The sequence below is a fragment of the Podarcis tiliguerta genome (genome assembly GCF_965153285.1).
Source record: "Podarcis tiliguerta genome assembly, chromosome: 17".
In the NCBI taxonomy this organism is placed as follows: domain Eukaryota; kingdom Metazoa; phylum Chordata; class Lepidosauria; order Squamata; family Lacertidae; genus Podarcis; species Podarcis tiliguerta.
Genome location: NC_139550.1, coordinates 30,520,089 through 30,534,488, shown reverse-complemented (window position 1 = coordinate 30,534,488; position 14,400 = coordinate 30,520,089). Strand labels below are relative to the sequence as shown.

Sequence of the window (14,400 nt, the reverse complement as noted above, 5' to 3'; positions counted from 1 at the left end):
ATAGGACTGCCATACATCCAGATTTCCCTGAACATTATGGGTAAAGTGGTACCTCGGGTTAAGAACTTAATTCGTTCTGGAGGTCCGTTCTTAACCTGAAACTGTTCTTAACCCGAGACACCACTTTAGCTAATGGGGCCTCCCACTGCCACTGCGCCGCACCACACGATTTCTGTTCTCATCCTGAAGCAAAGTTCATAACCTGAGGTACTATTTCTGGGTTAGTGGAGTCTGTAACCTGAAGCGTCTGTAACCCGAGGTACCACTGTATTTCCTCTTGGCAGTGTGGTGGGGGAAGGAATGTTGGGGAGCCTTCCACAACACTGATCTCTTTTATGTTTGTAGGAACTGCATCGGGCAGAACTTTGCTATGTCGGAGCTGAAGGTGGCCCTGGCCTTGACCCTGCTGAGGTTTGTGGTGAGGCTGGATGAGAACCAAGCCGTGCGCCGTTTGCCAGCCTTAATTCTACGGGCAGAAAATGGATTGTGGCTACAGGTGGAGCCAGTGCGTACCCAGCAATGATCGGGGGGATGCACAAGATTGGAAGTCTCTGTTCCAGCATTTCAGCCTGCACTGTAATGTGCGAAGAGATTTATGGCTGCCAGAGAGCCCTCTGCCTCATCAACACGGAAGGCACGACTCAATTGTCTTTGCCTCCGAGCCCCTGTTTCTGTCTTGCCTTCGTGAAGGCGCTAGCAATAGTTTTGTGCTACATTAAAGATGAAGTGTCTTGACCATAAAATGCAGTTTTGATTTTGATGTAGATCCCTGACAGATAATGGCATGCATAGAAGATCCGCCATCTCCCTAATAGTTTGCCGCACAACTTTGGCCGTACAGCCTGTCTGGTATCGATAAGAGAATCTACTTCCTGAGTTGTAAAGGAGCACATCTGAAGGCAGGCATTGCAAACAAACTTTGGCTTCGGTTGGAAGAGGCTCCCTTGTTTACACTTCATGTTGGTTGAGTGCTCCCCTTGGTCCTGATCATGAGAAGACCAGGGCCGCCAACCTTTGGATGAGAGAGTGCTAAAAAAAATAGTATAGTCGCTTTGCTTCTTGAAAAATTTGCATGTTCCTTCTCTTTCCATGTAAAATATATATTTTTATTGATACTTATCAAAAGATATATAACATTCATGCCCATTACAAAGTATCTTTTTCTAATACACCAGAATAAAAGAAATATTTTAAAATCTACACCCTTGTGCAAATTAATTGAAACAAAGCATGTTTTCTATGCCACATCGATCAGTCTGTCAAGCACCCACAAAAAGAATTCCCTGGCCAATCAAGTACCTGTATTTGCTGCTCTGTCATGAACTTCTTCACCACTTTAGAATGCGTGACAGGGGGCTAGGTCTTGCTGCAATATCCCAGTACAGTCAGGATACCTCTTTTCCAGTTCTGAAATAACTCTCTTTTGTAGAAGCTCAATATATTGTGGTGAGTGCATCATTCCTTCTCATGGCGGCAGGCTTCCGACAGCATAATAACTGAAGCATCCCCAAAACATCTTCTTTTGTGGGTGCCTGACAGACTGATCGATGTGGCATAGAAAACATGCTTTGTTTCAATTAATGTGCACAAGGGTGTAACCTAAAACGGAACAGGAGCAAAAGAGGAAAAAAGAAAAAGAGAGAGAAAGACTTCTGGTTCTCTGCCACCTAAATATAGTATTCACTCATTAACATCCAACTATTCTATTTTCTATAAGCCACTATTTTTTCAAACTTCAAAGCCTAGTTCAAAATCATTGACATTTATTAAGAACCGGAAACGTTTTTGCGTGAAAGAGAAAATATTTCCCTCTTCTGAAGAAGTGAGTGCCAATCCTTAAGTAGCCACAGTCCACACAGAAGATGGAAGTGTCTCCAGGCTGGGGGGGGGGGCATGCCCAAGTTTTGCAAAAGTACAAAAGACCTAAGAAAAAAACCTACATGGAGGCGACCACAATACAACCCAAGCACTCTTTGGTGAGAGAACGGCAGCTGAGATTTAACACAGCAAAAAGCAGGCAGCAAAGAAAAGCATGGAAATAGAGGCTGTAAAACCTTTAAAAAGTGCCCACCTGGCGAATCCCTGAAATGTCGCCTTTTAGAAGTTCTTTCCAAGCTATCTGAGAAGCACGCTAGCCTTAGCCTTATGAAAACCCATGCCACAAAATAGTTTGGTCTCTATGGTACCGCACAACTGCTTCTTGAAAAATTTGCATGTCCTTCACCTTTGCAAGAAATAAGCACCCTGCAGCACATTTAGTGAAATGTTTGCTACATTTGGCATCACTGGGCAAATTCCATAGGTTCTACACACGTTGTGGTTGAACCTTGGATCAGAAAACAACAGTTTCAAAGCCTGGAGAAAGGATACTGAAATCAATACCAGGGTATTAAGTAGCTTGTTGAGGATTTGATTTAGGTCCAGCTAAAGCAGGTCATTTTCTCCCACTTATCTCAGATCCCACTTTGTGTGTAGATTATTAACCAGAGCGTCCCCAGGCCTCCCTTTGAGAAAATATAAATTGATCATTGTCATCTATCCAAGCAATCAGCCTAGCAAAGGCCACCTCTCCACGCCCAGAGAGCAAAGGGCAAAGCGGAAGGTGAACAACTATAGACCCAACATCTTGCTGCTTCTTTTTACAAATCTTTTATCTCCGTTGTGCATTGTTGGGGAGTACAATGTGCCTTGCCTCCAAATAAGTCTTGTCTCCAAATAAGTACTGTACAGTATTCAACTGAGCACCAGTATTTGGGTTAAAGGGGCCATTTATTCTTTGTTGTTACCCCTAATGTGTTTTTATGTGGTTGTTGTTGTCGTTTAGTCGTGTCCGACTCTTCGTGACCCCATGGACCAGAGCACGCCAGGCACTCCTGTCTTCCACTGCCTCCCGCAGTTTGGTCAAACTCATGCTGGTAGCTTCGAGAACACTGTCCAACCATCTCGTCCTCTTTCGTCCCCTTCTCCTTGTGCCCTCAATCTTTCCCAACATCAGGGTCTTTTCAAGGGAGTCTTCTCTTCTCATGAGGTGGCCAAAGTATTGGAGCCTCAGCTTCAGGATCTGTCCTTCCAGTGAGCACTCAGGGCTGATTTCCTTAAGAATGGAGAGGTTTGATCTTCTTGCAGTCCATGGGACTCTCAAGAGTCTCCTCCAGCACCATAATTCAAAAGCATCAATTCTTCGGCGATCAGCCTTAAAACCATAGCTTTAACTATATGGACCTTTGTCGGCAAGGTGATGTCTCTGCTTTTTAAGTTTTTATGTAGTACCAAACATTTTATCAGTTGGTAGAGCATGAGACTCTTAACTTCAGTGTTGTGGGTTCAATCCCCACATTGGGCAAGAGATTCCTCGCATTACCAGGAGTTGACCCTCAGGGTCCCTTCCAACTCTACAATCCTATGGTTCTAGGTTCTGTTCTTCTAAATGTTATTTTGCTTTAAGTAATGGGCCTGCCTGCTAGCCTGCTCCCTAAAATATCACTGGTTTGCTCATTTCTATATATAGGATGCCTACATTCTGAATGGACTGGTATATACTTCTTCTTAATTGTATTTCACTATTAATATACTTCTTAATTGTATTTCAGTTCAACAATTACTTTGATAAAATACATATTTTGTTATGCACAAATGGCTTTAGATACCTATTAGGTCCATAAATTACCATATAGCATATATTCAACACAAAAAACAGTGACAATTTGTTGTTGACAAAGGACAGCTCAGCTGGACATATAAAGCTCAGCTGGACATATAAAGGGCCCCATTACCTTTAGGAACTTAGGGCCTCATCAAACCTAAATCCGGCCCTGTGTCAGACATACAATGTATCAGATATACAAGCAATGACAAACCTAGACAGCATCTCAAAAAGCAGAGACATCACCTTGCCAACAAAGGTCCGTATAGTTAAAGATATGGTTTTCCCATTAGTGATGTATGGAAGTGAGAGCTGGACCATAAAGAAGGCTGATACCCGAAGGAAGAAAGAAAGAAAGAAAGAAAGAAAACAAACCTCTCCATTCTTAAGGAAATCAGCCCTGAGTGCTCACTGGAAGGACAGATCCTGAAGCTGAGACTCCAATACTTTGGCCACCTCATGAGAAGAGAAGACTCTCTGGAAAACACCCTGATGTTGGGAAAGATGGAGGGTACAAGGAGAAGGGGACGACAGAGGACGAGATGGTTGGATAGCGTTCTCGAAGCTACCAGCATGAGTTTGACCAAACTGCGGGAGGCAGTGGAAGACAGGAGGGCCTGGCGTGCTCTGGTCCATGGGGTCACGAAGAGTCGGACACGACTAAACAACATCAGACATAAAACACGGGCACATCTGAGTTCAAACACCGGCATATCTGAACTAAACCACATGCATATAAGAATTAAAGCGTGTGCATATAAACGCGTGCATATCAGAGGTCAAACGCGTGCACATCTGATTTTAAACACGTGCATATCTGAATCGAAACGCGCGTGCACATCTGGAGTAAAGCGCGTGCACATAAACGCTTGCATATCTGAACTGAAACGTGTGCAGCTCCTAGTTGAAGCGCGAGCATCTCTAACTTAAATCCCGCGCCTCTTTGCCACCTTCTAAGCCCGGAAATCCAGCGCCGCCTCCCACGCCTCCCCTCCCCCTTCCTCCGGGTTCTGACGCGACCTCGCCCCGCCCCTGCCCGCCCCTTCTGGGCTCATGACCGGATGTTGGGATCCTCTTGTTGTTACTTTCCGAGCCGGCCGCGAACGAGGTAAGGGAATCCTGCCGTCGTCCCCCCAACCCCGAAAAAAACGAGGCTTTCATGTTGAACGTGTGCATTCACGCGCGCGTGTAGTTATGCGGGTCCGGCGTTGGGATTCCGGGAGGGAGTGCGGGCGACCCTCGGAAAGCCAAAGGGCTCCTGGCTGGCTGTCACCCGAAGGGGTGAAACCAGACGTGACGTGTAGGAGGGACGCGTGTCCGGGGGATCCCCACGACCTTTATTTTCGCTGCGGGAAAGCTGCCCGCATCGGGGGCTGGGGAGGCGGGTTGGATCGGGGCTGCGGCCCGGAGGGAGGGAGGGAGGTGCGACCGTTTGCCCCCAGCGCCCCTTGATGCAGCCTCGCCTGGGGGTGGTTGTGGGGAGGGAAGAATACGGATCCTGCGAACGGGGAGGGAAGGAGAACGCGGGCAACAAGTTGCCACACAATTGAAGAGCAATTGAGAGGAGGTGTTTTTGCCCCAGGGCAGTTCAGAGAACAATAGCACACAGGATCTAATCAAATGAATGAGATCCTATCAGAGCGGGGAGCAGGATCGTCTACTCCAGACTGGCTATTATTATTATTATTATTATTATTATTATTACTCCACCTTTTTCACTGACAGGGACTCAAGGCACTCTATGCATAAAAATAAGAACAGCTAAAAATATAGTTGTGGGGAGCACCAATCATTTAATTAAAAACAAACCATTGATTGATTGATTGATTGATTGATTGATTGCATTTGTGCCCCACCTTTTCTCCCAAGGAGCCCAAGGTTGTGTACATAGTTCTCCCCTTCCTCATTTAATCCACACAACAACCCTTTGAGGTAGGTCAGTGACTGCCCCCAAGGTCACCTAGTGAGTTTCATGGCTAGAGCAGGGATTTGAACCCCGGTCTACCAGGCCCTAGTCTGACACTCTAACCATGACATCACACTGGCTCTTAAAACTATGTACGTGGGTGTAAGATCAATTAAAGACGTACTGATAATTGCAATAAAAACAGCACGGCACCGACACTTTCATTAAAAGCAGTCGGTTCCTGTAAGCCTGTTGAAACAAGAAAGGTCTTCTTCGCTTGGGAGCTGGTCTGACTTCTCTGGGGAGGGAGCTCCAAAGACTGGGAGCAGAAACCGAGAATAGCAGGATCAATAGTGTCAAGAATGAAATAGCTGAATAAAGAGGGACAGTTTCTATGGTGATCTAGGAGGTCCCTGGATCTGCTGGGACCAAACTGTGCAGCATCACATTCCAATTATTTTCTTCTTCCCCTCTACTAATCGAAAGTGTGTCCTACCAATTTCTCTCTTTTCTTCTCTCTCTCTCTCTCTCTCTCTAATTTTTATTAAATTTTCTGTTTTAAAATACTCATTTTGCATCCTTAACATATCTACGACTTCCCTTCTTCTCTTTCCACGGTTCATTTTACATATCATAAATCCCTGCATATTTTACAAAAACTATACCATTCAACATTCCATTATTGCAGCCATCAAAACTTATTTACACAGTTGAATTTATCTTGATGCTTCCAGCATTTTCAGTTGTACACAATTATTTCCCATATATTCAATAAATGTTTTCCAATCTTCTCTAAACATATGTTCTTCTTCTTCTCTTATTCTGTATGTTAAGTCTGCAAGTTGTGCATATTCTGTCAATTTAAGTGGCCATTCTTCTTTGGTTGGGACCTCGCTCGTTTTCCTTTTTTGGGGGGCTAACAAAATACGGGCTGCAGTAGTAGCATACATAAATAACCGTTTTTGACACCTGGGAATTTCAGTCTCAATTATCCCCAACAGGAAGGACTCAGGGTTTTTTTTGGAAAGTACTTTTAAACATTTTTTTCAATTCATTATGGATCATTTCCCAATACTCTTTTATCTTCTTACAAGTCCACCATATATGAAAGAACGTTCCCTCTACCTCTTTGCATCTCCAGCACTTACCTGATTCAGTCTTATACATCTTAGCAAGCCTACTTGGAGTTAAATACCATCCGTGAATCATTTTCCCCAGACTTTCTCATGCTGCTTTTTAATGTTTGGACCCAGATGGAATTCCAAGTGTCCTTATCCAACCCTTCAGGTTTTCCGATTGCGTCTGGTGGAAACCTGAGGTTGCTCAACAGCCGTAAAAACTGCTCTTGGAGAGAGCTTGCCTTGCCAGTTCTTTCCCTCTGCTCTGTGCATCTGTTGCAAGGGGGTGCTTGGAGAACAACAATATGTTCCATAGGGCTACAAGTCTTGCATCCCTTCAGGTGTGCTCCCTAGTCTCCACCATGTAAGCCTGGCACTGCCCAGCTAATCTTTAACAGATAAGTCTAGGTGGGAAAGAGTTGAGCTTCTCCAAAGTCAGAAATGGAAGAATGGGGCAGAAATAGGTCCCAAAGTGCTTCTCGTTCCTTAGCTGACAAATTCTAAATAATAATAATAATAATAATAATAATAATAATAATAATAATAATAGATTTATTTATATCCCGCCCTCCCCAGCCAGAGCCGGGCTCAGAGCGGCTAACAACAATAAGGCATTCTCTAAATATTTAACCTGGCTTGCTCTGTTAAACTTAAATGTGTTCACAAGGACAGTAGCCTACTGTATGATTAGTTTTCAAATGTGTGCAAGTTGCCGTTTTTCGCTTTATGTGGCCCCAGTAAAACTGCTTTCAGTGGAAATCCACTATAGCAGATAACTACGTTCTTAGTTTCAAAACAATAATACGGGTATTGTCACGGTTGCCGATGCAGAAATGTGGAAAAATTCCTTCTTCAAGGAGTTGGTTGTCCTTTGTCATGTTTGTTTGGGCGTGTGCTAAAATTGCCTTTTGTTGTGTTCCTCCTAAATCCCGTGAGCTTGACTGAATGAAAAGTCTTGAGAGCAAATGAAGAAGTGAAAGACTACAAAATCTCAGCAGCCGAGCCTTTTGAGGAGACAGAAGTGGGGTTGCCGGGGAGCAAGTGTGGTGCAGCATTTAGCGAAATGAGCTAGGATAATAGAATCAAAGAATGGTAAAGTTCAAAGGGACCCCAGTGGTCATTTGTCTGTCAGCTAAAGCATGGGCGAGAGCTATCTTCAAATCCTCACTTGAGCCATTAAGCTAACTGGGTGACCTTGTTAGCAAACTTTTTTTGCAGACTTTTTCAGCAGGGGGCCAGATCACTGTCCCTCAGACCTTGTGGGGGGCCGGACTATATTTTTTTTGGGGGGGGGGTGAACGAATTCCTATGCCCCACAAATAACCCAGAGATGCATTTTAAATAAAAGCACACTTTCTACTCATATAAAAACACGCGGATTCCTGGACCGTCTGCGGGCCAGATTTAGAAGGCGATTGGGCCAGATCCGGCCCTCGGGCAACAGTTTGCCTGCCCATGGGCTAGCTGCTCGATTTCATCCTAACCAACCTCACAGGGTTGATTGAGGGGGAAATGGTGGCTGATGAGCAGTGGGATATAAATGCAATATTTATATTTGGTTTAGGGAACTCTCCTGCCTTCAGAGGCTCTCAGAGGGCATGTCTTGGATTTTAGGGTGAGCGTGTGTGCGTGCGCTGAAGTTCAGTGTGCTGAACTTTGTGTCTGTGCCAATCAGCAGTTTAAATCCCGTGTGGAATTTCCTCTTTGGACTAGTAACCAGGAACACAGGGTTGTCTCACTGAGAACGGTTCCTCCTTTTTGCAGTTCTGCCAGAGCGCTAGGTGCTCCCTCCTTACCTGCCTCAAAGGAGCTGGGAGCAGCTGTTTTGTACTTGCTTTGCACAACAGCATCACAAGCAGCAAAACAAGCTGTTTTGTGGCAAGGCCTGTCTCGCCTGCTCACATTTCCTAGAGCTGCTGTGGCTGATGTTGCGCCTAGGCATAATTTGCCATGGCTGCGTCTTCAAAGACATGCGTTTGTGTTGTTCTTAGGTCCTCGCTGGCAAACAGAACACCTCAAAGGGGATTGAAAAGCGGCAAGAAGTCACAAAGCCGGTCTTGTGAGAGATTCTTCTGATAACAGCTGACTCGGAAACTTCGGGATGGGTAAGGGCAGAGGACATTGCTGTGAACGCTGCAAAGCTGTGAAGTTTATTTCCTGTTGATTGGTCAGATTCCTGGGTATCAGGGGACGTAAAATTGGGCTATGCTTTGATGGAGTTAATTGCTGTAACGCTGTATGTTGCAGCGCTTGAGTAGCCTAATCTGGCTAAACCACAGGAATCTCTGGATCACGCTGATGTGAACAGAAAGGATTTCAGTCCCCTTCCTTATGGCATGAAATCGGGACTGTAGAAACCTGCATGCTTTTATCCCTCTATGCAGAGACTCAGAAGCTGCTGACCCCAGTGAATAGCTACGGGTCCCAGGATGGGGACACAAGGCCAAACTTGGGCTTTGCTTCCATTCAACCAGAAGAAGAGGAGCTCCGCAGGCGTCTGAAATATTTCTTCATGAGCCCCTGTGACAAGTTTCGTGCCAAAGGCCGCAAGCCATTCAAACTGGTGCTCCAGCTGATCAAGATCCTAATAGTCACCATTCAGGTATGTGAGATGCAGGTGGTGCTGTGGTCTAAACCACCGAGCCTCTTGGGCTTGCCAATCGGAATGTCGGCAGTTCGAATCCCCGCGATGGGATGAGCTCCCGTTGTTCAGTCCTAGCTCCTGCCAACCTAGCAGTTCGAAAGCACGCCAATGCAAGTAGATAAATAGATAGCACTGCAGCGGAAAGGTAAATGGCGTTTCCATGTGCTCTGGTTTCCGTCGCGGTGTCCCATTGTGTCAGAAGTGGTTTAGTCATGCTGGCCACATGGACAAACTGGATAAGCTGTCTGTGGACAAATGCCGGCTCCTTCATCCTGAAAGCGAGATGAGCGCTGCAACCCCATAGTTACCTTTGACTCGACTTAACTGCTCCTTTTATTTTGTTTTGACTATGGCAGACCAACACGGCTACCTACCTGTAACCTGCTCTAGTCAGTTACCACAGATAGGAAAGGCTTCACAGTTGTACTGGGACTACCATCATATATTTTAGGCACCAGACAATAAGGTTTCTTCTATAACCAGGCCTTCGGCCTTTAACTGTCTCTGCCCCCCGCCTGCCCCCAACACACATAAACAGTGAGAGAGATTCGGAGCAGAAGACATTGCCTCTTTCCCTCTTTCTTGCAGTGCCCTGCCTGCATTTCCAAGAAAAGGGCTGAGGGAAGAGGTGCCATGTTTCTGGGTCCACAAGCGGGCACCAAGAACGAGGAGGAATTTTTATAAAAGGAGTTTTATTTTCCCAAGTGAGGCTCACCTGGTGTCTTCATTATACACCTTTAGGTGCCAAGCAAATGAGAGTAAGCTCTCCAGATGCAGGTGAGGGCCTCCTTCTCCTCCTTGCAGACTGTGTCCACCAGCCACACATTTTGAGGTTATTTTGGCATTTCTCAGTCGGAAAGCCTCTCTTACCTATGTGTCAAGTCACCACTATTTTTAAAACAGACAAAGGTCACAGCTGGTTACTTCTCTTTGCACACAGTGACACAATTTTTCATTCTGAGTGCAGAACTGATCCCAGGGTCTGCTCTCCTAAAACATCCTTTGCTCCACTTTCCACACTAGACAGTGAGTGGCTAGTTCTGGCCATTCATAATCAGGGTCAGGACAAACTAGTTACCCAGTGTTATGATGATAAATCACCTTGTTTTATGTGTCCAAACCCTCCAGATGTTGCTGCTAGATTCCAACTGCCCTCCTCCCCCCACTCCATGACATCTGACACCCTGGATCTGCTGTCTAGGGCTGATAGGAGTTGGGAGTTGAGAAACTAATTCAATTTACTGGAAATGCACCCGATGGAGGGAGAACTTAAGGGTGCAGGTGTGAGCCCTGCAGAGGGGGGTGTATTTTAGAGTTGAGTGAAAAATGAGCTCCTAGAAATTCCTATTTGTGGGTGGTAAAATTGGGGGTAGGGAGAGCATTTTGCTGATTTTTTTGGGGGGGAGTAATTCTTCTGACATTTGGATGGAGACAAATGAAAAACTCAGAAAATTAACCAGAACACTCCCTGGAAGCATGGGATTTATGAAGGTCAAATAATCAAGGAGCATCTTTAAAAACTGCCCACGGGGTGGGGGTGGGGAACAAGGCTTCAGAATGTCTCCCCTCTTACCTTACCTTCTGTGGCAGCAGGGGAGGCAGAAGACCATTGTCTGGGCTTTCAACTGAGCCAAAGAGAGTTGTCCAAAGGAGACAGATGTTTCTGATGTCAACTGATCCAAAAAAGACAGTTCTCTGAAGCAGACAGACATCTGCAGTGTCAACTGATCTGAAGGAGACAGCTGAATGAGCTTTTAACTGATCTCAGAATCCTTTCAAACAACTCACCAGGTTTCCTGGGTAACAAAACATTCTGCAGCCCATTGTGAAGTCAGATCTTGGCCAAGGCCTCGCCCAATGGACTGTGCGCTCTCTCTCTCTCTCTCTCTCTCTCTCTCCATCTCAGGCCCACGTCAACACTTGGTATCCTCATCCAACTTCCAAGCACCTGCCCTGCCCCCTGATTTTCCCCTCACCAGGAGGACCAGGGCAGCTGGATCTGGGCTTCCCTTATAGTTTCCCCCAAACACCCCCTGCCTCGCATCCCTATGGGAATCGAAGAAAAAAAAATGGGCCCTGACTGTGATCCAGTTTCCAACACCTCATAAAAACTCGCCTGTCTCCCCAAGGTGTTGGCTGGCTGGCTCTTCCTCATTTAGTCATTGTGTATTATCTGTTCCAGTGGTTTGAAAGTTCTTGCCTTTTCATTTTAGGGTGGGGGCTACACCTTCTCTCTCCACCTGGCTACTCTCCACCTCTAGGCAGCTTTCAAAAAGCACATTTGTACTCTCAGGGGGTCTTCCTTGGTGCTTTATTTTCACTTGAACACCCCACCTTTCCTCCAAGGAAGTCAAGGTGGTATACATGATGTGCTTTCCCTGTCCAAAATATCCTGGCAATAATCCCTTGAGGTAAGCTAGGCTGCCTCCAATACTGGAAGAAGTATGAGGCTATGGTGGCTTTGAATGATGCCCCCCACACCCTGGGGTGGGGAATGAGAGCTGGAGGGTGGGGGGGTCACCCTGAGGGAGCCCCAGCCCCATTATTCAAAAATGTTATCCCAGAGCTTTTTATGTGTAGTGCAGATACAGCCAAAGTTTAACAATATGAAAGTAAGACAAGCAGAAACAGACATTACCTCAGACCCAGATAAACTGCAACACAAACAGACTTACGATGCTGAAACCCCCTTGAAAAGGACATATAGCCGCTCGTTTACCAAATATTAAACTGAAACGTTAAAAAAAGAAATGAATCTGGAAGATTAAAATCTATATTATGTCCTATATCTATTGCCCAGTGTGTCATAGATTCTTAACTGCTCCTCTGCTTGGTCCCTGCTCTCTGCCTCCCCTCCGCACAGCTCGTCCTCTTTGGGCTCAGCAATCAGATGGTGGTCACCTTCAAAGAGGAGAACACGATGACCTTCAAGCACCTCTTCCTGAAGAACTATGTGGATGGGGCAGAGGAGACCTATGCAGTTTATACACAGGCAGATGTCTATGAGCACATGGTCTATGCGGTGGATAAGGTGAGAAGCGGTTGGACAGCTGGTGGGGAAGGGGAAGGCAGCTGGACTTGACCGGGATGACCATTTTAACTTCCCACCGTAGTACCTGGCCGTTGCCAACGAGACAGTCGGACGCTATGCCTACGTGCATGCGGGGAGTGCAAACCAGTCGGCGCTCATGCTTTGCCAGCATTACTACCGGAAAGGAAGGATTGACCCGGCCAATGACACCTTCAACATCGACCCCAAAGTCATCACAGGTGAGCAAGTGTCTTTCCTAGAGTCTCCAGCCTCCTCTATGCTCTGTGAGGGACGCGGGTGGCGCTGTGGTCTAAACCACTGAGCCGCTTGGGCTTGCCGAATAGAAGCTTGGTGGTGCGAATCCACGTGACGGGGTGAGCTTCTGTTGCTCTGTCCCAGCTCCTGCCAACCTAGCAGTTTGAGAGCACTCCAGTGCAAGTAGATAAATAGGTACCGCTGTGGCGGGAAGGTAAACGGCGTTTCCATGTGCTCTAGTTTCTGTCACGGTGTCCCATTGTGCCAGAAGCAGTTTAGTCATGTCGGCCACATGACCCAGAAAGCTTTCTGTGGATAAATGCAGGCTCCCTCGGCCTGAAAGCGAGATGAGCACCGCAACCCCACAGTCGGCTTCGACTGGACTTAACTATCATGGGGTCCTTTACCTTTACCTTACCTGTGGAGAGTTCCACACTAGAGTTTAGAGTAGGGTTGCCATATTTCAAAAAGTAAAATTCCTGATACCTACAAAGTTGTTGAGTTTTTTGGGGTATTTTGAAACTCACCAAAATTGTTGAGCTTTGTTTTCGGAACAAAATTGTTCCGAAATTGTTGAGCTTTGTTTTCGGAACAAACAAATTGTTCAAAATTGTTGAGCTTTGTTTTCGGAACAAACAGCTGCTTTTTTCATCACATTGCAAGTTTTCCCTGACATTTTGCCAATTTGGCAAATTTTTCCCCGATGCCATTTTTTACACCTGAAAACCAGGACATGTCAGGAATTTTCCTGACATATGGCAAGCCTAGTTTAGAGGAAAGGCAGGTGTTTAGAGTTAAGGCACAGTTCCTTGTACAGTGGTACCTCGGCTTAAGAACTTAATTCGTTCTGGAGGTCCGTTCTTAACCTGAAACTGTTCTTAAGCTGAAGCACCACTTTAGCTAATGGGGCCTCCTGCTGCTGCTGCGCTGCCGGAGCACGATTTCTGTTCTCATCCTGAAGCAAAGTTCTTAACCTGAGGTACTATTTCTTGGTTAGTGGAGTCTGTAACCTGAAGCGTCTGTAACCCGAAGTACCACTGTAGAGTCAGGAAACTGCTCTTTACACTTTCTGCTTTCCTGAGTTGTGCTTCTTTCAAGTTTCTAAGTTACTTGACTCGTGTTGATCTGTGACTCAGACTGAGGGAAGTTGCCTTGTTCACGCAGGAGCCATTGTTTATGGAATGCTATTTTCTGCGTTTTACCTTTTACAAATAAAAAATGAGTAGCTGCTGTAACTTTAGTTTGAGAAGATACCACAAAACTGCTGGCGTTTTTTCCTTTCTCCTCAATGCTGCCCCTACATATCTGAATGTGTCAAGGCCTGGAATCTGTTCCTCTTTTCTGTGTAGAGTGCCTCGGTGTGGATCCCCCGCAAAATATACCATCTGCCCAGGACTCTGAGGAGACGTCTGGAGCCCTCCTGGAACCAGACCGCAGCTACAGGAACTTCACTCTCAAGTTTTACAAGTAAGTAGACACACTTCCTTGGTGTTTGCAATAGCCGGAAGGATAAGACACACACACTCCAACCGGAGGAATTCGCAGGAGGGAATTCATGTATTCCCTTGCAACTTTATTTTTAAGTCATTGAGGCTTCCTCATTACATTTTTTGTGGGGACGACAGCTTTACAGATCTGAAGGTTTCTGCCTACTAATCTTACATTTATCAATTGACATGTTGCATCTGTTGATTTTTGTACCCAACATGGTGTCAGGGACCGTGCTGAGGAGGGCTGCACTGAAGAGGAATGGTGGGAGCCTCTCCCTGCTCCTGAATTTTCCCAGGAGCAGGGAAGTAGTAT

General features: G+C 45.9%; 3 protein-coding genes across 13 annotated transcripts in view; 2 read left to right on the top strand and 1 right to left on the bottom strand.

The window, feature by feature from the left end:
* CYP4F22 (cytochrome P450 family 4 subfamily F member 22) overlaps positions 1 to 1,136 on the top strand; it is a 44,405-nt gene extending 43,269 nt beyond the window's left edge. For all 5 annotated transcript variants that reach the window (XM_083420119.1, XM_083420118.1, XM_083420117.1 and 2 more), the window contains exon 13: positions 346 to 1,136. In XM_083420119.1, coding sequence (XP_083276245.1) covers positions 346 to 523 — 178 coding nt within the window. In that variant the 3' untranslated portion in view covers positions 524 to 1,136. The remainder of the gene's footprint in view (positions 1 to 345) is intronic.
* The window catches only part of RASAL3 (RAS protein activator like 3), a 126,806-nt gene extending 115,646 nt beyond the window's left edge, over positions 1 to 11,160 (bottom strand). For 2 of the 5 annotated variants that reach the window (XM_083419549.1, XM_083419551.1), the window contains exon 1: positions 10,885 to 11,062. The gene's annotated coding sequence lies outside the window, so the exon portion shown is untranslated. Of the gene's footprint in view, positions 1 to 10,026; positions 10,151 to 10,884; positions 11,063 to 11,099 lie in introns of those variants that run through there. The other 3 variants (XM_083419550.1, XM_083419553.1, XM_083419554.1) reach the window with 3 other exon arrangements.
* Positions 1 to 14,400, top strand: part of MCOLN1 (mucolipin TRP cation channel 1) — a 91,031-nt gene that overhangs the window by 63,610 nt on the left and 13,021 nt on the right. For 2 of the 3 annotated variants that reach the window (XR_014506304.1, XM_083420111.1), the window contains exons 1-6: positions 4,648 to 4,751; positions 8,659 to 8,772; positions 9,052 to 9,269; positions 12,175 to 12,342; positions 12,425 to 12,581; positions 13,947 to 14,064. Coding sequence is in view for 2 of the 3 variants with exons in the window: in XM_083420111.1 (XP_083276237.1) it covers positions 8,769 to 8,772; positions 9,052 to 9,269; positions 12,175 to 12,342; positions 12,425 to 12,581; positions 13,947 to 14,064 (665 nt within the window). In the remaining variant the exon portion in view is untranslated. Of the gene's footprint in view, positions 1 to 4,647; positions 4,752 to 8,658; positions 8,773 to 9,051; positions 9,270 to 11,722; positions 12,343 to 12,424; positions 12,582 to 13,946; positions 14,065 to 14,400 lie in introns of those variants that run through there. The other variant, XM_083420112.1, reaches the window with a different exon arrangement.